Below are 16,175 nucleotides of genomic sequence, written 5' to 3'. Positions count from 1 at the left end.
TCTTGTTTGGTTTCTTATTTCTCTTAGCAACTTGGAARGAGGGGAGGGTTTTGTACCCTCTTTCCCCCATATTTCACAGATTAGGGTCTTTGTCTATGCATGATTGTGCAGATTCTGATACCTATTTCTGTTTGTGTCCTGGGAGGCACCTAACCCAGGACCTTTTGGTCTAAAAGTGTGAGCACTAGCAGAAATAAAAAATTGGGTCTTATCTTGGCTGGAGTTACATTTGGTCTCACTCTCTTGAGTGCTATTTTTTGATGAAAATGAAATAAAATGAACATAAAATGAAAGGATTTTTAATGCAGTCTAGGACCCTTAGACAGTCAGGAGACCCTGGCAAACACAGACCTGTTTTGCAGAAATGCTGCTCTTTCACTGTTGAAACCAACATCCGCAGTGTCATGTTGAAACCTGTTTGCTGCTGTAGGTATCAAGTCCTGACAGGAGCAGGCACTGAGTATGAACAGGCCCCACAGTTGTCCCCTGTAGTCTTCCATGATCATGAATATTGACTTTTTCTCCTCTGATTCCAGTCTGAGAGTTTTTGTCTTGGGCTGGTAATTCCACTGCCTTTGGTCCCAGAAGAACTGAAGCTTCTCATTTTAAGTCTCACCTATGGGAGACTATTCCTGAAAATACCAGTATCACTGCTATTTTACTGCATGAATAAGGAACAGCTGCAGAGCACACTTTGTAAGATTGTTTATCCCACTGTGTACCTCTGTGTCAGGACTCTTGGTGCTGGGTCTGTGCTCTTGTTTGGAAGGATACAATGTCCCTGAGTGCTCTTGCAACCTGTGCATCCCCCACCTGAGCAAATACCTTCGCAGCTGCTCATGCAAAGGCTGTGCACCTGGGCTTTGCCCTTTGGGAAGGCAGCTCACACACGTAAGGCAAGCTACTTGAATCTACGCTGAGAGAAGTGATGGGGGATACCCTGCTATATAGAAAGTCTCTTAATAGAAATGGAGATGAGATGTTCTCCTCCAGGATAGGGTGGTCAAGGAGAATAACGGAATGCTTGTTTAGCTAGAAACAATGGCTAGATAAAAGAAATCCATCCATAACTCAAGACGCCTTTCATTGGCATATCAGTACAAGCTTTGTAACAGAAAATGCTAACTTGATCTTTGTATTCTTTTTAACTTCAAAGGGGACAAGCAGGACCAGAAGTGATTGGGGCAGAAGTTAATATGAGTTTTTGTAGATAACTCTCTTCTGTATTGTAACATCTTCCAAAGGAGAGATGAACTTTGGTCTGAACAACAGATCGCCCTGAAATCTGGCAGTGCTCTAGGTTGAGGGCTTTTGCTTCGAGTTAGTATCACTGAGATAGATTTTTAAAATGGTGCACGTTTCAAAGATTAGAGACTAGCCAGATTTGCAGTTTGCCAGATGCAGGCTCTTACATTTTAGTCAGTATCTTGTGATTTAGTCTTGAGGGTTAGTCTGAAAATGTTTCTAGTAATATCTATATTTAGTAGGAATCCTGCTTAATTTCTGATAATTACCAGCAAAAAATGTAACTAACTAAATAAATCCATTTGGGCTGAGAAACTAAAAATTTTAAAGACACTGTGACTCCTACCTTGACTTCTGTGATGAATGTTCAGCATCAGGTCCACTGCAGTCTGGGCAGACATGAAACATAATGTAATCGTTCTGCCTTTTACTTTAAACAGAGACAAAGAAGATCCAGAAGTGAAAAAGGCAAGTMCCTCGGCCACAATGAGCTCTGGTAAGTCTGTGTTATTTTCCACTTGCCTTCACTGACCTATCTTTTTACTGCTAGAATCATTCCTGTCTGTTTGTGATGCAATTGCTCTTTCCTTTTTTTTTTTCTTTTTTTCTATTTTGACTTTTCTTCTTCCCGGTTCTCAGACAATGCCCTCTGCTCAGGGAATGCTCAGGGAATCTGACTATTGATGAAACAGTGGAACAGCTTCTTAGTGAAAAATGTCCTGTCTTGATTTTTGTTGTTTAAATTTGGCCCATGAAGCTCAAAAAATGACTAGAAAGGTCAGATCTTGAGCTGAAGTAGGTCACTTTAGCTTCTTTTGTTTTGGAATACAAGATTAGAATTCAAAATCATGTTAATTACCTGAAGGAACAATTGGAAAGACTTTCGTATGTATTAGTAGGGGCAAATGCCAAGTCTAACATCTGGATCAGAAAAAACAGCTGTTCAAGACAAATGAGGGAACAGCAAACAAATCTAGTTAGGCAGAAGAGAACCTCAGGGCTTGTCTGTGTGACAGGCCGAATCAGACTGAACAATTTTCATACTGTTGCAAAAAAATGCAGACATCATACCGAAGTGTCTTATGTCGGACATGTGGAATAATATTTCTACTGATTTTAGCACACTATCAGGTATCAGCTGGAGCATCGTGTCCAGTTTTGGGCATTAGAAAAATGTGGACCAATTGGAGTGAGTCCAGAGGAAAACTGGGGGAGTAGTCAGAGGTCTGAAAAATGTGAGCTAGGAATTTGGCTTAAACTTTGCTAAAGTTCCAAGTTTGAAGCACTGGAATACATTGTTTTGGGGTGATGCTGGAAGTTCATATGAACTGGTTAAACAAACATTTGTCAGCAATGACACAGGTAGGTTCGCTTCTGCCATGGGTCAGGCAGGTGGATTAGATGACCTTGGAGGTCCTTTCCAGCACTCTCTTCTGTTTCACAGAATTCACCAGAGTGAGGTTTATTTGTGTCAGCTGAGAGCCCTGCAGATCTGAAAACCTCTCTCTTCCACAGAGATCTTTGGAATCTCTTTTTTGACCCTAAATCCAGCAAAATGCTGATTTCACATTAAGCTGGATTTCATGTTAGGCTTCCTTCAAATCTCAAATTTGAAGAGGTGCAGACTCAGAAAACTACCCCAGCAGCTTTGAGAATCAAACCTTCAGCATGTCAGTTAGCTATAGCAAAAGAAATATTCTCTTTGCTCCCCTTGGGCCCCAGGGTCAGTAGGTACTGGGAAGTTGCATGGCAGCCCTGAGTGCTGTAACACAGCACACTTCTGGAAAACCGGGGAGCACAGGGCCAGCTCCCTTATCTAGGAGGGACTTGTACATGGGCTGATACAGCAGTGAAGAGCAGTTACTTTGTCTATACTAGAGTATAGAGGCCCCATGGATGCTGCATGCACGTACAGAGACAGCCCCTGTTTCAATGAGGCTGCAATCCAGATAGGCAAAGGGAAAGGAGGAACAGGTGTCATACAAAGGAGAAGGTTTGTGTCTCCAAGCAACATCTCTCAAAATAAACATATCTTCTAGTTCCTGAATCATATAGTGCTGATCCATGACATCCCCTCGTAGTCAGAGATTAAATTCAGTTGCACGTGTTTTAACCCAGAGGTAATCTGCTTTTTTGTTTGTCTTTCAGAACACGAAGAAATGGGTGTTGCAAAAACTGTTGTCAACGGGCTAATCTCGAGCAGCAATGGACAAGAAAAAGGTGAGTTAAGAGCTTCAGAGACATCTCCGCAGCTCCCCCTGCATGTCAGCTGAGTGATGTGGCTCATTTCCCCCGACATTCACTACAGCAGGGGTTTCCAAATTTAGTTTGCCTGGGTACTGATACAAGAAAAGCATTGTGCTGCACCATCCCTGCAGCAGCAGCAGCATTGAGTTGAACAAATATGCTTTGTCCCTTAAGCAGCAAAACGTGGCAGGCTAGATTTGCCTGTTAGTATATTTTTGAGTGCTGTTTTGAAGAAGGTTATGTACCACTTGCAGTGATTGTGAGCACCTGTGCTTCAGCATCTTAGTGCATTCAGACAGCGTGGATTTGTGGGTGCCTATGTGTGAATTCTGTTAACTTCAGTGGGAGGTGAAGGTTTGGGCCAAAGATTAAAGAGTAGGAAGTAACCATTTAAGTAATAAAGAAATCTGTCATTAGTAGCAACAATTTAGAACCAAAACTCATCTAAACAAAACAGTCTTTATGTTAACGTCAGTGGGTTTGGAGTGTGCTTTACAGCGTCCAATATTGTACAGTGATTATATATATTTTGGCAGGGTGAAAGTGTGAGCTTGTATGGGTGTTTTTCTGCCAGGTTCCTTTCCTTTCTTTTCCTTTGATGACTTTTTATAGCAGTTAGGATTTTGACTGCATTGTAAGTGGCTGAATTCAATCAGTTACAGAGCAGGACACGRTTAGGGTTGTTCCCTAAACCACAGGCTGTTTGAATGTGGGTTAAATGGGTTAAAAAACATTTCCTCAAATTAAAAATTAACAGTTTTATCTGAGGTTTGAAAAAAATCTGTCAAGCTCTTCCCCCATCCTCTTACTTGAGAGCCCTTTTCCAGGTAGGTGAAGTCTACGCTTTCCACTTTTGCCTCGGACTGGAAAGAACTGCCACAAGAGAGGGTGTACGCCCCACCCAGGCAGGTGTACACAGCACCCGAATGTCAGTGCCTCACTCAAGCTGGTAGAGYTAGCCAGCCTGTATCTCTTGGTTCCTATATGAGGGCCAGTCAGATGCTCTGAATTACGCTCTGGAAGAGCCTCTGTCCCTCTCCAAAGGCTTTCCTGAAAGCAGGAAATTAGATGCTTGCACCTAGTGCTCTGCATTGGGGGTGTGAAGAGTAGTTCCTCTTAACCCTTATTTTGCAGGCCAGAAGGAGGTGGAATGGACCTCAAGGAGGCAGCTATCATTTTCCAGTTAATATGTGCAGAAAACAAGTAGGTTTTAAAGGAGAAAATCCTGGCTCTGTGGAAATCAACAGCAAAACTCAAGTTTATTTTTATGGAGCCGTGATTTACAAGGTGTTTATTTTGGCTAATCCTGTTGAGCTTCACCTATAAGTGATTTTGCCTTTCTTTCTCTATTTTGTTTTTTATTTTTTTTATAAATAGACTTCCACATTAGCTGCATTATAGAGTTAGAGAGGAAGTATGAGGAGTTTTGGAGAGTTTTTGTAACAATTGCTAGAGTGTTGCACAGTGCGACCTACAGTTTTCTTCTAAAAAAACATTGTGTCTGATAGTAATGTATCCAGTATAATTAGTATACTAGCTGATGGAGTCCAATAGTAATCTCTCTGATTTACTGTTTAAATGAATGGATTTTTCTAAATTGGGTATTTTGATAATTGCCCTGTGGCGTGGGCCTGTTTTCCAGATTGTCTCATGTGTTTCTACTTTCTGTTGCTGATTTTGTAAAATATGTACTTTAAAATCCAGAATTCATATAATGTGGCTGGTGTAATGTTCCCCTCTGAACCTTTCACCTCTTGTTTTTTCACTTTACCTTGTTTTAACTGAGCCATTTTAATGTTGACTTAACATTTTTATTTTTGCATGTAGTGTATCTCAGCTAAATGACTACACTAAACTTTATTGATGGCTTCTAAAAACTAATGCTTCCAGATTCTTTTCCTCTTCTGCACAGCAGTTAGGCAATTCAGTAAGCAGTTCCGTATGCTGCATAAAACAGGCACGTCCTGAATTAGGGTGAACGAGGGGATATTTTTAACGATTGCATCACTGCTCTTTGGACTGCTTTTGCATCTGAAATTTCCTGCTATTGTGTCTCCAAGTACATTAGAAACTTTGTGGCATGCTTCCCAACTCTGTTCTTCCTTTTTGGATGTGCCATTTACACTTTTGTGTTTGCAGCTGTTGACGTCCCTTTATGTACACGCTCTATTTCTGCCGTTAAAATAATCCCTGTGAAGAAAGTGAAAAGTTCTCCTCACCTAGTGCTGCCTACAGGTATCTTCTTCTCCCTCCCCATATGCATTAGTTGGCCATCATTCTCTCTCTCTCTCTCTCTCTCTCTCTCTCTCTCTTTCTCTTTTTTTCTCTCTGCTTCACCCACTTTTTTCAGCTAGTTTTTAGCTTCATCCTCTTTTCACTGCTTCCAGAGCTGTAGATTTCATCAGTAAGTAATCAAGTTAGCTCATGATGACACAACACACTGCTCTCAATTACRCTGCTCCTCTGCAGACATAATTGAGTCTGCCTGAATCTGGGATCATTGTAAACTCTTCCACTAATGCTTGGTTATGAATGATATTGTTATTGCAGCCTCATTTTGAACCAAACTCCTGATGAACCAAAGAATATTTCCTGTATATCTTTGGTCTTTATGAAAGTACATAGACATCAGAGATTTTATTTTACAGGTTCAAGCGTAGTTCAACGTCTGTGGAATGGTTTTGTTTTTCTTTTCCTGTATGTACACTGACTTTGCAGAAATTTTATATGGATAAATAAGGGTGATAGGCTTGCTGTCACCCCTTCCCCAAACACATATTTTCCAGCTAAAAGTACAAGATTATTTTTGTAATTTGCTGAATTTGGACATTCCGACTAGTCTAGCTGATACTGCTTGTCTTTTCTGGTCTTTGTCACATGTGTGTGCCGTTGCACTAGTACGGTGCTAATATCATGTTTGTTACCATCTGCTGAATTTCTATACTGAGAGATTCAGATTTTTGTTTTCCTTCTTTTCATCTAAATTGTGAGGAAATTCAAAATCATAGGTATTTGTCCTCCTCTCCTAAAATGAAATTATTCTGATGGTATTTCATTTTCACACCTTTTCAAAACATTCTAATTTTGTTGAGTTCAGAATATTTTTTCCAATTCTTACTGTTTTGACTGTCATTACATTTGTAATGTATTGTACAAAAATAAAAATATCAAGTAAAAATAAAATGTCTGAATCTTATCAAAATTAAATGCTTTGATATTTTCTCATGACAATTCCATGAAGTTGATTGGTTTCTTCATAGTGTTTCCATTTTGTCAAGTCATCATTCTCCAGCGGAAAACACTTCTAGTGGAAAATTTTCAGGCAGATTTCTGTGAGAATGTAGTTAGAAATCAAGACAGCGTTGCCTTCAAGAATTGTTTCTATATCCAGAATTTTGAAAACTCAAAGTTCAGAGGTGGTTGGATTTGAGGGGAGAAATTCAGTCCCATCTCTAAGTTTTTATGATATATTTAAGAAAACAGTTAATAAATATACTTTCGTTCAAACTGCAGTAGACCTTGTAAAAGGGYTATTTTCTGAAGGTTTGGACTATGGGTGTATTTTCAGAGGCATAAATGGTGGATTCCCAGGCTAACCATCTGATTACCAATTTTACCTTTTTTCGGTCATATCTGAAAGATTAATGATAAATAGCAAAACTACTGTTGTTAGTAACAGTGGATGAGATCAAACTGACACCTCACCAAACCACAATGTATGCATGATGCTTGCAAAGGAGCCCCCAAAAGATAGGCAGTCTGTGGTATAAACACGGCGAGTGTGCAGCATTGGCCACGTAAGCAAAAGGGGAAGGCTGAGCGCAGGGGAGCACCTTAGGAAGCAGCTGCACTTCAGTGCTGGTTTGTGTGCGCAGGAACCTCAGGCCTCCTGCCTGCAGTGCCCCGTCACTGTTTGCTGGATAGCACAGGAGAAGTGCTAGCATCCTGATATGCACCTCTGCCCTCAGTCACCAGGGAAAGGTTAGTCCCTGTGCCTTCTGGTACGGGCTGGGTTCCTGCCCCTAGAAACGTAGCATCCGAATGGAGCAGACAAAGGGCAAGAGCGGAACCTGGCCCAGAAGCTGGCTGTTTTCCCCTCTTCATGGTTTACGTATCCATAATACAGAAGCAGGATATGTCAGAGTGCAGCRCAAGACGTGCGCTCTGTGTGACACCTGCCTATCAACCAGAAAAATATGGCATTTAAAGCCCCTCCAGCATTCTCTGTTATTTCTGGGCCTTATTTGCTCAAACTGCACTCTCACACTCTGCTCTGGGTATGTTTATTTTTGCCAAAGYGATCAAGAAAAACCTTTTCACTTGCTCAACAACTTCATGACCAAGGAACAAAATGTTGACTAGAAAGGAGAGGAGAAGGAGAGAATAGGAAAGGAACTAAATTAAGCATTTGGTGAGGAGGGGTCTAGAAGAAGGTACTCTTCTGGGATATTTTCTGCTTTTGCCTGCTTTGCTAGCCCTAGGGCAAGAATAGGCTGTGTAGTAAAGACAGACCAGCTGCATCCCCAACCTCTGGAGCTGTGGTTCAGGAAAAGGCTGATACGTCTGTCTTGAGCTTTAAGAATGCTAATAAGATGTGGGGGCTATGGGCAGCTTTAACCTCTCCAACACATAGGATTATGTGTAGGATTTCTCTCAGCAAATACTGCTGAACTAAACATTTAGACTCTTACAGTTCTTGGAGAGAAACAGGCAATTTTGGGGCCTTTCTCCTCCAAAGTGATGGAGGCAGTTACCTTGTGGTGCGCTCTAGGTGTTTTCATTTCTCTCCAGTGCCTGTGAAGAGAATCTGGGTGAGGAGCTCAGAAGAACAGCTACCCTGTGGATGTCTGAATTAGGTCACCACCAGTGTGTCCCCACCTCATAGAGTTACAGCTCTCTTAAAACTGGAGTTTTAGAGCTTAAACCTTGGGCCTCTGGTTTAAACAGGTGTTGATGGAGTCCTGATGCTGTATGTTGTGCTGTGTGGACGTGAATGATAGCTAGAACTGAAGTCCTGGGCAAGAGCATCTTCTGATCCTGCTTGAATCATGTGAAAATCACTCAGAAGTCAACATCCATTCTCAGCCATTTGGGTGACCTTAAGGCATGACCAGTTGTGTGGTGGGAATGCAATTTGGCATATTTAAAACCTGAAAACAGGATTAAGCACTATTTGATTGTCTGTGTGCATATAGCCTTTCCCTTCATAGTTAAGGGCCACCTCAGTGCTGCAAATTAACTAGAGGCTGAACTGTAGGACCTGAAAGTCTCTTTTGATTCCCTACTTATTCCATCCTTCCTCCAGTTTCAAGTATGGATCTGCTACCTGACACTATCCTTTTTGAGAAAGCCCCAAAGCACTGGAAGCTCGTGCAAAAGCTTGGACACTGGTAATTCCAGCACAGAGGACTTCCAATGTGAACCAGATGTTTGACATTCATTGAGTCCCTCCCCTTATTGCTGTCGTCCATCTGATACTGGTGATATTTCTTTATTTTGTGGCAGTGTGTTGGAGCCTTGGCTAAGGTGTTGTCATGTTCTGTAGGTGCTGTACTGGTGTGGGTTTAATTGGGCATTTTCTTACTGAAATCAGCCAGGAGATACTGATCTCCACGAACACGGGCTGTTGTCTGGGCAATAAGCAGCAGCCTTTGCCCTCTCCCTCCATTCTAAAGGCATAACTTTCATTAAAATACCAGTTTCTGGAGAGAAACTGCATCCTTCCCACTGCAGAGATAACATGATCCTCACCCTATAAAGATAAAGATCATCTTGTGTTGCCATTTGTGCAACACAGCACCTGCCCAGAACCTCTTCAGGCTCCTTGTGCATTGGTAGGACTRGCAGCTGATTTTAGGTAGGTCAGAGTGAAAAAACAGATGGTCATTGCGGGGTCAGTAATAGATAGTGCACACGAAGGGGAAGGGGTGTGTTTTCCAGGGGAAGTAGCTTGGATAAGTGAGAGACTCTTTAGGCTTATTGTTCCAATAGATATCTTGGAAGAAACAACTCTCCAGAAAGTTTTTTTATGAGAGGAGGGAGACGGCCTTGAAGCTCTGATTTGTTATTACTTAATGGGATGGCATGAGAAAAAGCCAAAATGTGTGGACTGAAATGTGCAAGGATAAGCCCACAAAGAAGCTGTGCTGAATCAGACCTCAGCAAGGAAGCTGACATGATCTGTTTTTTGTCTTACAAGGTGATCTGAACAGGTATATGTTAAATCTCTTTCTAGTTTTTGGGAGAGTTTTTGTGTTAGAGGATTAAACACAGCCATGAAATGGGGGAGATGGTGAGAAAGTGACTTGCAGTATCTTTAGATTATATTCAGCATAGTTATGAGATTTTGTCCTCCAGTAGTCCTAAGACATTCTTTCTCTTTCGGTCCTGCACAAAAGGCATTTCTAAGGCCTCAGCACACAAACCGTGTTGCTTTGTACCACTGGGACATCCCAGTAGCAGAGCCACAGGTATAACAGTAGAAAACTTCACTAGTACAATATCTCCATGGAAAGCAGACCTAATAAAGCAAAGGGGCCTGTGAAATTCGGTTCAAACACTCATCTTTTTTTCTTGTTTTCTTAGCTCTGTTACACTGACTCAGACCTTATTTCTACATTCATCAACTACCTGAATACAAAACTGCTTTGATTTCTCAATGCTTTAAATCCAGAGCTAATCTTCATCCACATAAGCATTACTAGATTGATTCACCCAGAGGCAGCCGTGCTGCAATTACTCCATAGAGCTCTGAGGGCTCCTAATAGTGCTGTATCATCTGTTTCAATGTGTCGCCTTTGTGGGTGTGCATTTCCTCTAGAAACGGATCCCAGCAAAGTCTGTAGCRGAAAAGGAGCTGTGACCCTCCGGGCATCTCCAGCCTATGAAGAAAATCAGAATATCTCTTCGCCATGTCCTCAGGATGTTGAGCAACCTGAAAGTAAGTGTTGTGGGTAAAARCTTAGCTGGAACGTGTAACTTGCAGTAACATCATGTGAGGTCAGTCCAGGATCTTGGGATGATCTTTTTTTGACTAAAATCTAAAGCCCTAAGTCCCATAGTAGAGTCATAAACCTCTTGCAAGGATGAGACCAGTGGAGGGAGACAGAGTCCTGTTCTCTGCTAGTGTGGGTTACTCATGGGGTAAGTTTGTTTACAGCTCCCTATTGCTGTAAGGGGCACCTAAAACTGTGAACTCTTTTTTTTCCTGGCAGGTCTATATGGCCTCCTTTTATCCCAGGCACGAGGTGGAACAGAAAGAGTCTGGGTGGCATTGCTGCCGCAGCAGCATTCACTTGCGGTTGTCAAGGGAGCAGGGATGGCATCCCAGACGGACAGTGTCTCCACAGAACTCTAGAGTCTTTCAATAGCAGATGTGTAATTACTTAATTGTAAGAGACAGGCAAAGCATAACAAACCTGGCTAGTGCTGTGGGTCTGGCAGAGAGGATGAGCTCCCAAAGGCAAGATGCTGTTAAGGGAGAAGGGGGTCAAACTTKCTCCTGAAAGCAAAGCATACATAGTTTCAGGATTTATTGTTATAGGAAGGGTGATTCCATTAATTTCAGTCCCAATGTGCTGCTTTCTGCCTCCCTCTTCTCCTCCCCTTCTGCTCCACCTGTGACCTTCCCTCTTTTCATGCTTGCCATTCTCTGTTTCTTCATTCCCTGCCCCCCATTGCCTCTCTCCTCTCTGTTGATGGCTTCATAAATTTCCAGCAGCCTGAATGGCAATGAGCCCATTACTATGGAAATAAGCTCATTAATACTTCCTTTGCTTACTCTCTCAATCACTTTATGAAATGCACTTTGGAGCTGGAAGAGTTCTTTGCATACAACTTGAACAGCAAAATGACTAACATGGGGAGGGGTGGTGGGGAGGAGCCCAGTAGGAGGTGGGCAAATAGGCGATGAGACCAACTTGTCTCAATGCATGCAGCTGCAGGGGCTGGGCTGTAAAGTGACATCATATTTTATACTCCCCCCCCCTCTTACACACACACTAGGTCTGCAAAACCTGATCTATTTGTTGGCAGTCCTCTACCCAGGTTAATCATATATAGCAATGTTGATAAGGACAGATATGTCTGCAGCCTATGTTGTGGCTGAATATGGGGCCCTGCATTTTCAGTAATGTGTGGCATTTGGACTTCAAGTTGCAGCTTTAGAAAGTAGCTAGCTGGGCTGCCTTTTTGCCTCTGAAATAAGAATGTCAATGAACAATTGTTTCTTCATTGCTCTGAATGAATTGCCTTGTGTTTACAAAGGTCAGAAACAGGGAGGGCATCATGTTTAGGGCTGGTCTCTATGGTAATTAGGCAGCCCTGTCAGAAAGAATTTTATGTGTGAAATGAAGTAGCTCGACTCTTAACTTCAGTTGGTAAATGTTTTCTGTAAATGTAACTGTTTATTTTCTTCCCCTTTCCTTTCCTTTATGCCTACCCTCCACCCCATTTCTTCCATCCCTGCTTTCCGTGAAATGCTTAGGTCTGGAGCCAGAAAACCCAGAAACAGGTACAAATGTTGGCTGTTTATTTTGTTGCTTCTGTTGCTTTCCTGGAAGTATTTCTTGTTGCCTGGCAAAAAAAAAAAAAAAAAAAAAGAAAGTCCCTTCCTTTCACTTCTTCAGTAACTGGAGGGAATCCTCTGTGATTTGAGGTTTTCCTTCCCCTGTAGATGATTGCAGATTGTCGTCTAACACTGATGCCAATGGGGATGCCCAACCATCTTCTCTGGCTGCCAAGGGTTATAGGAGTGTGCGTCCAAACCTTTCCTCAGACAACAAGCCACAGGTAAGCTTTTCTTTTGTGACTCTGAGCGTGATCTTCTGGGTTCAAGCACTGGATTCATGGTCAGGAGTCCTGGGTTGAACTCCAAACTTTGCTGCAGACTTGGGTAAGTTGCTGTGCCTTAGCTTTTCCTACCTGATGTCAGCAGAGTGCTGTGATGATAGTGTGTTCAGGCACACTAGTCTTTCCTTGGTGGATGAAGAAGGAGGACAATGCTATTTGTTTGCAAGGAAACGGTAAAGTAGCCTTCTATTTTTCTCTTTTGTGTGTGGACTGTTTCCTTGAGGTCACTGCAGGAAAGCTCTGAAAGCAGAGTTACACACACCACCTTAAAAACAAGATATTGGGGAAATGCCTTTCTGTTTTAACACTAGAGCTGATACAAGGCTTTTAAGGCCATCAAGGGAAATGTTATTTGTATCCTAAGATAAATTGTTAAAGTTGATCTGTTAAGAGAAGCGTAGCTTCATCCTTTTTCCTTTGGGTGGCTGGTCTGCAAACAAGCAGTCTGAAAGCTGGTAAGGAAACCCTTCTTTAGAAACTGTTTCCCTGTGTGAAATGGAGCCCCCTTAAAGCCTTGTCCCCAGTCAGGGTAACTGCTTCCATTCTCAGGAACCCGTAGCAATGCCACAGAGCAGACACCATGCCTGAAACTGTAAGTAGAGGCMGAAGAGAGCACAGCTCTGATGAAGGCATGGGAAAGGAGCAAAGATCTCTCCTAAAGGAGAGATCTGTTTACTGCCTGAGGTGCACAGCTGTCCTTAGTCACTTTTTGGTCATGTCAATGAACAGAGAGAGTACTGTTGTACATAATTTTCTTACAGAATTCTCAAGGATAATTGTTCAAACTAAGCTGAAATGGAACAATTGGAAAACAGCAATCATAGTTAGTGAATTAATATGTCCCAATGATGGTATGTAGTGGTAAAGTGAGGCTTAGCCTAACTCAGGAAAATATTGTGGCACTCTGAAGTCTCCAGACTTAATCCTTTGGTTAAGGATTAAGCAACAGAAAGGTATAAGCCTCTTCCAGAACCAGAAGCCCTCCAGAAGAAATGCTTACCAACTCACTTCGCTATTCCTTACACATCCAGGAAGTGGGGGAAAGAGGGGCATCTTGAAGACAATAGATCTCAGGATGGCAGCTGTGATTTTAGGAAGCCATCCTAGATCTATATCCATGTAACACAAATAGGTGCTGGTCCAAAGCTTTCATGCATGGATGAATTTTAAAGGAGGTATTTATTCAGATTTGAGTGTTGTGAACTGTTAAGTCATCCTTATTCTCTGGTTTGGGCCATTTTAGCAGTGGTTTAACCAGCTCTTGCCCATAAAGATGTGGCAGTGGGGTGTGTATAAAACCCACTTTCATAGTCTTCAAAGGGTTAATTTGCAAGAATGCAGGGAGCTACTGTTCACTAGGCTGGTGTTTTAGTTCTCCTCCTTCCAGCAGTTTATTGTTTTTAGCTGCTGGCAACAAAGCAATAAATAAAATGAAACCTCTCTATTGCTAAGTTATTTATTTTGCTTCAGAACAATTTGGCTCTTGGCAAAAATTCACTGTAATAGGAATCGGAGTGGCAATCAGCAAGCAGTTCTGGAATGGCAACCTTTATGTTGCAAAGCACTGAAAACAGTAAAGCATTTCTTTTTCTTTACTAGAAGTAGGATTTCACTATCAGCAATCTTGACTCTGGAGGCAAATTCTTATGAATTCATTTCCTTAAGAAACTTTAATTGTTCTAGTTTTGCTTAAAGCTTTTTTAGGACTGAACAATCCTAAAGAGAATTTGAGTGCCAGCTTTTACTGGGAACAAATGCTGACTTTTTATTTAGCTAAATGTGACAAATGATAGTATTTATGTGACATCTGCTTTTGTTAGCAGGGACACAACTTCGTAACTTCCATTTTCCGAAAGTATGGCAGAGATAGTCTAAAGCTCTGAATTTGGTTTTGCAATTCAAACGTCCCCAGTGCTGGGAAGTATTTGGTTACATAGTCATGAGTCTGGATTTAGTTAACTAGGATGTTATATCTTTACTCAGGCTTTCCTGGGGGAATGGTGAATCTCACTATGCAGGCCTGTCTATACAATACTTAGCTGAAAGTTAGCCCTGAGAGAAATGTGTGGACAGGGACTTGAGTTGGGTAGAGTTTGCATGTCGCAGGGAGCAGTGCTGAGAAAGAGAGAATGTGTGAGATCATGGATGTGAGCGAGTTCTGCACTGGCCTTCCAGATGCTATATTTGCTTTTTGTTCTTGCTGTATTAAAACCTGCTTAACCCAAGTCTAATGACTAAATTCATTCTTTCCATTTGTTTATTTTTTCCCCTTTTTCCTTTCATTTGGTGCTGCTTCCTCTCCCCCTCTCTTCTTCTTGACTCTGCCTGGGCAGACCCTTGCTCCTCCCCGTCCTCCTCTCCCCAAAGAGGAAAGCTTTGCATGGCGCCCTCGCACTGACACTAAAGCGTCCAACCTGTTGCCAGTGCCTATCATGGACTGCGCGTACCTGAATTTACCCAAGCCTTATACGCAGCGTGCATCACCAAATGCCAGCACACGGTGTTATTTCTCTTCACCTACTCCCTATGGGACAGTCCCCAGTGGGAAGCAAGGCTGGCAAGCAGGGCAGCCTCCCTCTTTGAGCCCCAAAGACAAGATGCATGCTGGGCAGCCACTCTTGGGAAGTTGCTCTGTGTTGTCAGATGCATCATCCATACAACACAACCCTGCTAGGGCAGATCCCAGTAGTAAGGCTGGAATGAATTCCAGTCATGAGACGAAAGCGGATAAAAAGGTCAGCAGACTATATGTAGCTTGTTTATCTAACAGCACTTGCTCAGCCGCATCTGAAAATTCCACTGGCACCGCACATGACCCAGCAGCCAGCACCAGTTTGGGCGCTGAGCTCACTCAAGCACCAGCCACCAACATTGTTTCCTCTGTAACAGATACTGGAAAATCTCTTCCTCCTCCTCCTCCTCCTCCTATTCCTCCCAGGCCGTATTTTCACATTGTCCTCAGTAAAGACGCACTTAGTTTTGGTGCGGGCCATCCCTCCTGGACTCAGTCGTCACCTTCGCAAGCTTTGAGGGACAAAGTGGTAGAGCCCCAGAGCACAGCTGCCACAGAGGACAGCATGAGAAAAGAGCCTTACCTTACTCAGCAGCGGCAGCCACCATACAAGGCAATGGGACGCGGCATGGTACATGTTTTCTCCGTAACCTTGTTTTCTTTCAGCTGTGTGAACGGTTCTCTAATTTATTACAGTCTTTCCTTAATGCTTTATCCCCCCATTTCCTAATTTCTGAGCATCTGTTGTTCCACCTGAATTCTGTGGTCTTCTATGCAATAATATTTAACATCCTGTGTCCCCCCAGTATTGATATGTGTGTTTGCGTGCGTGTGTTTGTAGGAGCTTGGGTTGGGCTGGGTAAGTAGGGAGATGTAAAAGAAGCAAACTGTGATGTGATGGTTAATGCTTCTCAAGGGATGGGGAAATGCAGAACTGTTCTGTGATTTGATTTAGCCTCATTGCAAATGATAAGAGAGCGGGTGGTGAGGGGAAGGAAGGTTTTGTGAAATACCCTGCGTGTTCACAGAGGCCAGGGCTGCAAGGCTGAAGAAATGTATCTTCCTGAGGAAAGAAAATCTGTTGGGGCTTCATACTATTTTGGGTGCATCCTTGCATGACACAATATGGCTGCATTAGTCTCAAGTGCCAATCTCCCCCATTGCATAACAACACCTTGTTTCCTACAGGATGCCACTGCCAGCACCACTGCTCAGCCTGGGGTTATAGTAGTCCCCCTCCTCCAGGTTAACCCAGACAGACAGCAAGAAGGCAGCTCCAGCACTCCACCACCGCCTCTGGTTCCTTTTGGGCAAGGCTCCG

The 16,175-nt window shown here is 42.7% G+C and overlaps 1 protein-coding gene across 1 annotated transcript in view; it reads left to right on the top strand.

The window, feature by feature from the left end:
- Positions 1–16,175, top strand: part of SORBS1 (sorbin and SH3 domain containing 1) — a 136,255-nt gene that overhangs the window by 59,535 nt on the left and 60,545 nt on the right. The window contains exons 4-8 of the mRNA XM_026055855.1: positions 1,686–1,741; positions 3,394–3,465; positions 10,313–10,432; positions 11,978–12,004; positions 12,167–12,282. Of these exons, the coding sequence (XP_025911640.1) occupies positions 1,732–1,741; positions 3,394–3,465; positions 10,313–10,432; positions 11,978–12,004; positions 12,167–12,282 (345 nt within the window). The 5' untranslated portion in view covers positions 1,686–1,731. The remainder of the gene's footprint in view (positions 1–1,685; positions 1,742–3,393; positions 3,466–10,312; positions 10,433–11,977; positions 12,005–12,166; positions 12,283–16,175) is intronic.

This window comes from Apteryx rowi, unplaced genomic scaffold (assembly GCF_003343035.1).
Source record: "Apteryx rowi isolate R43461 unplaced genomic scaffold, aptRow1 scaffold_126, whole genome shotgun sequence".
Taxonomy (NCBI): domain Eukaryota; kingdom Metazoa; phylum Chordata; class Aves; order Apterygiformes; family Apterygidae; genus Apteryx; species Apteryx rowi.
The sequence above is the reverse complement of the archived record's forward strand: the minus strand, read 5'-3'. Positions and strand labels throughout refer to the sequence as shown.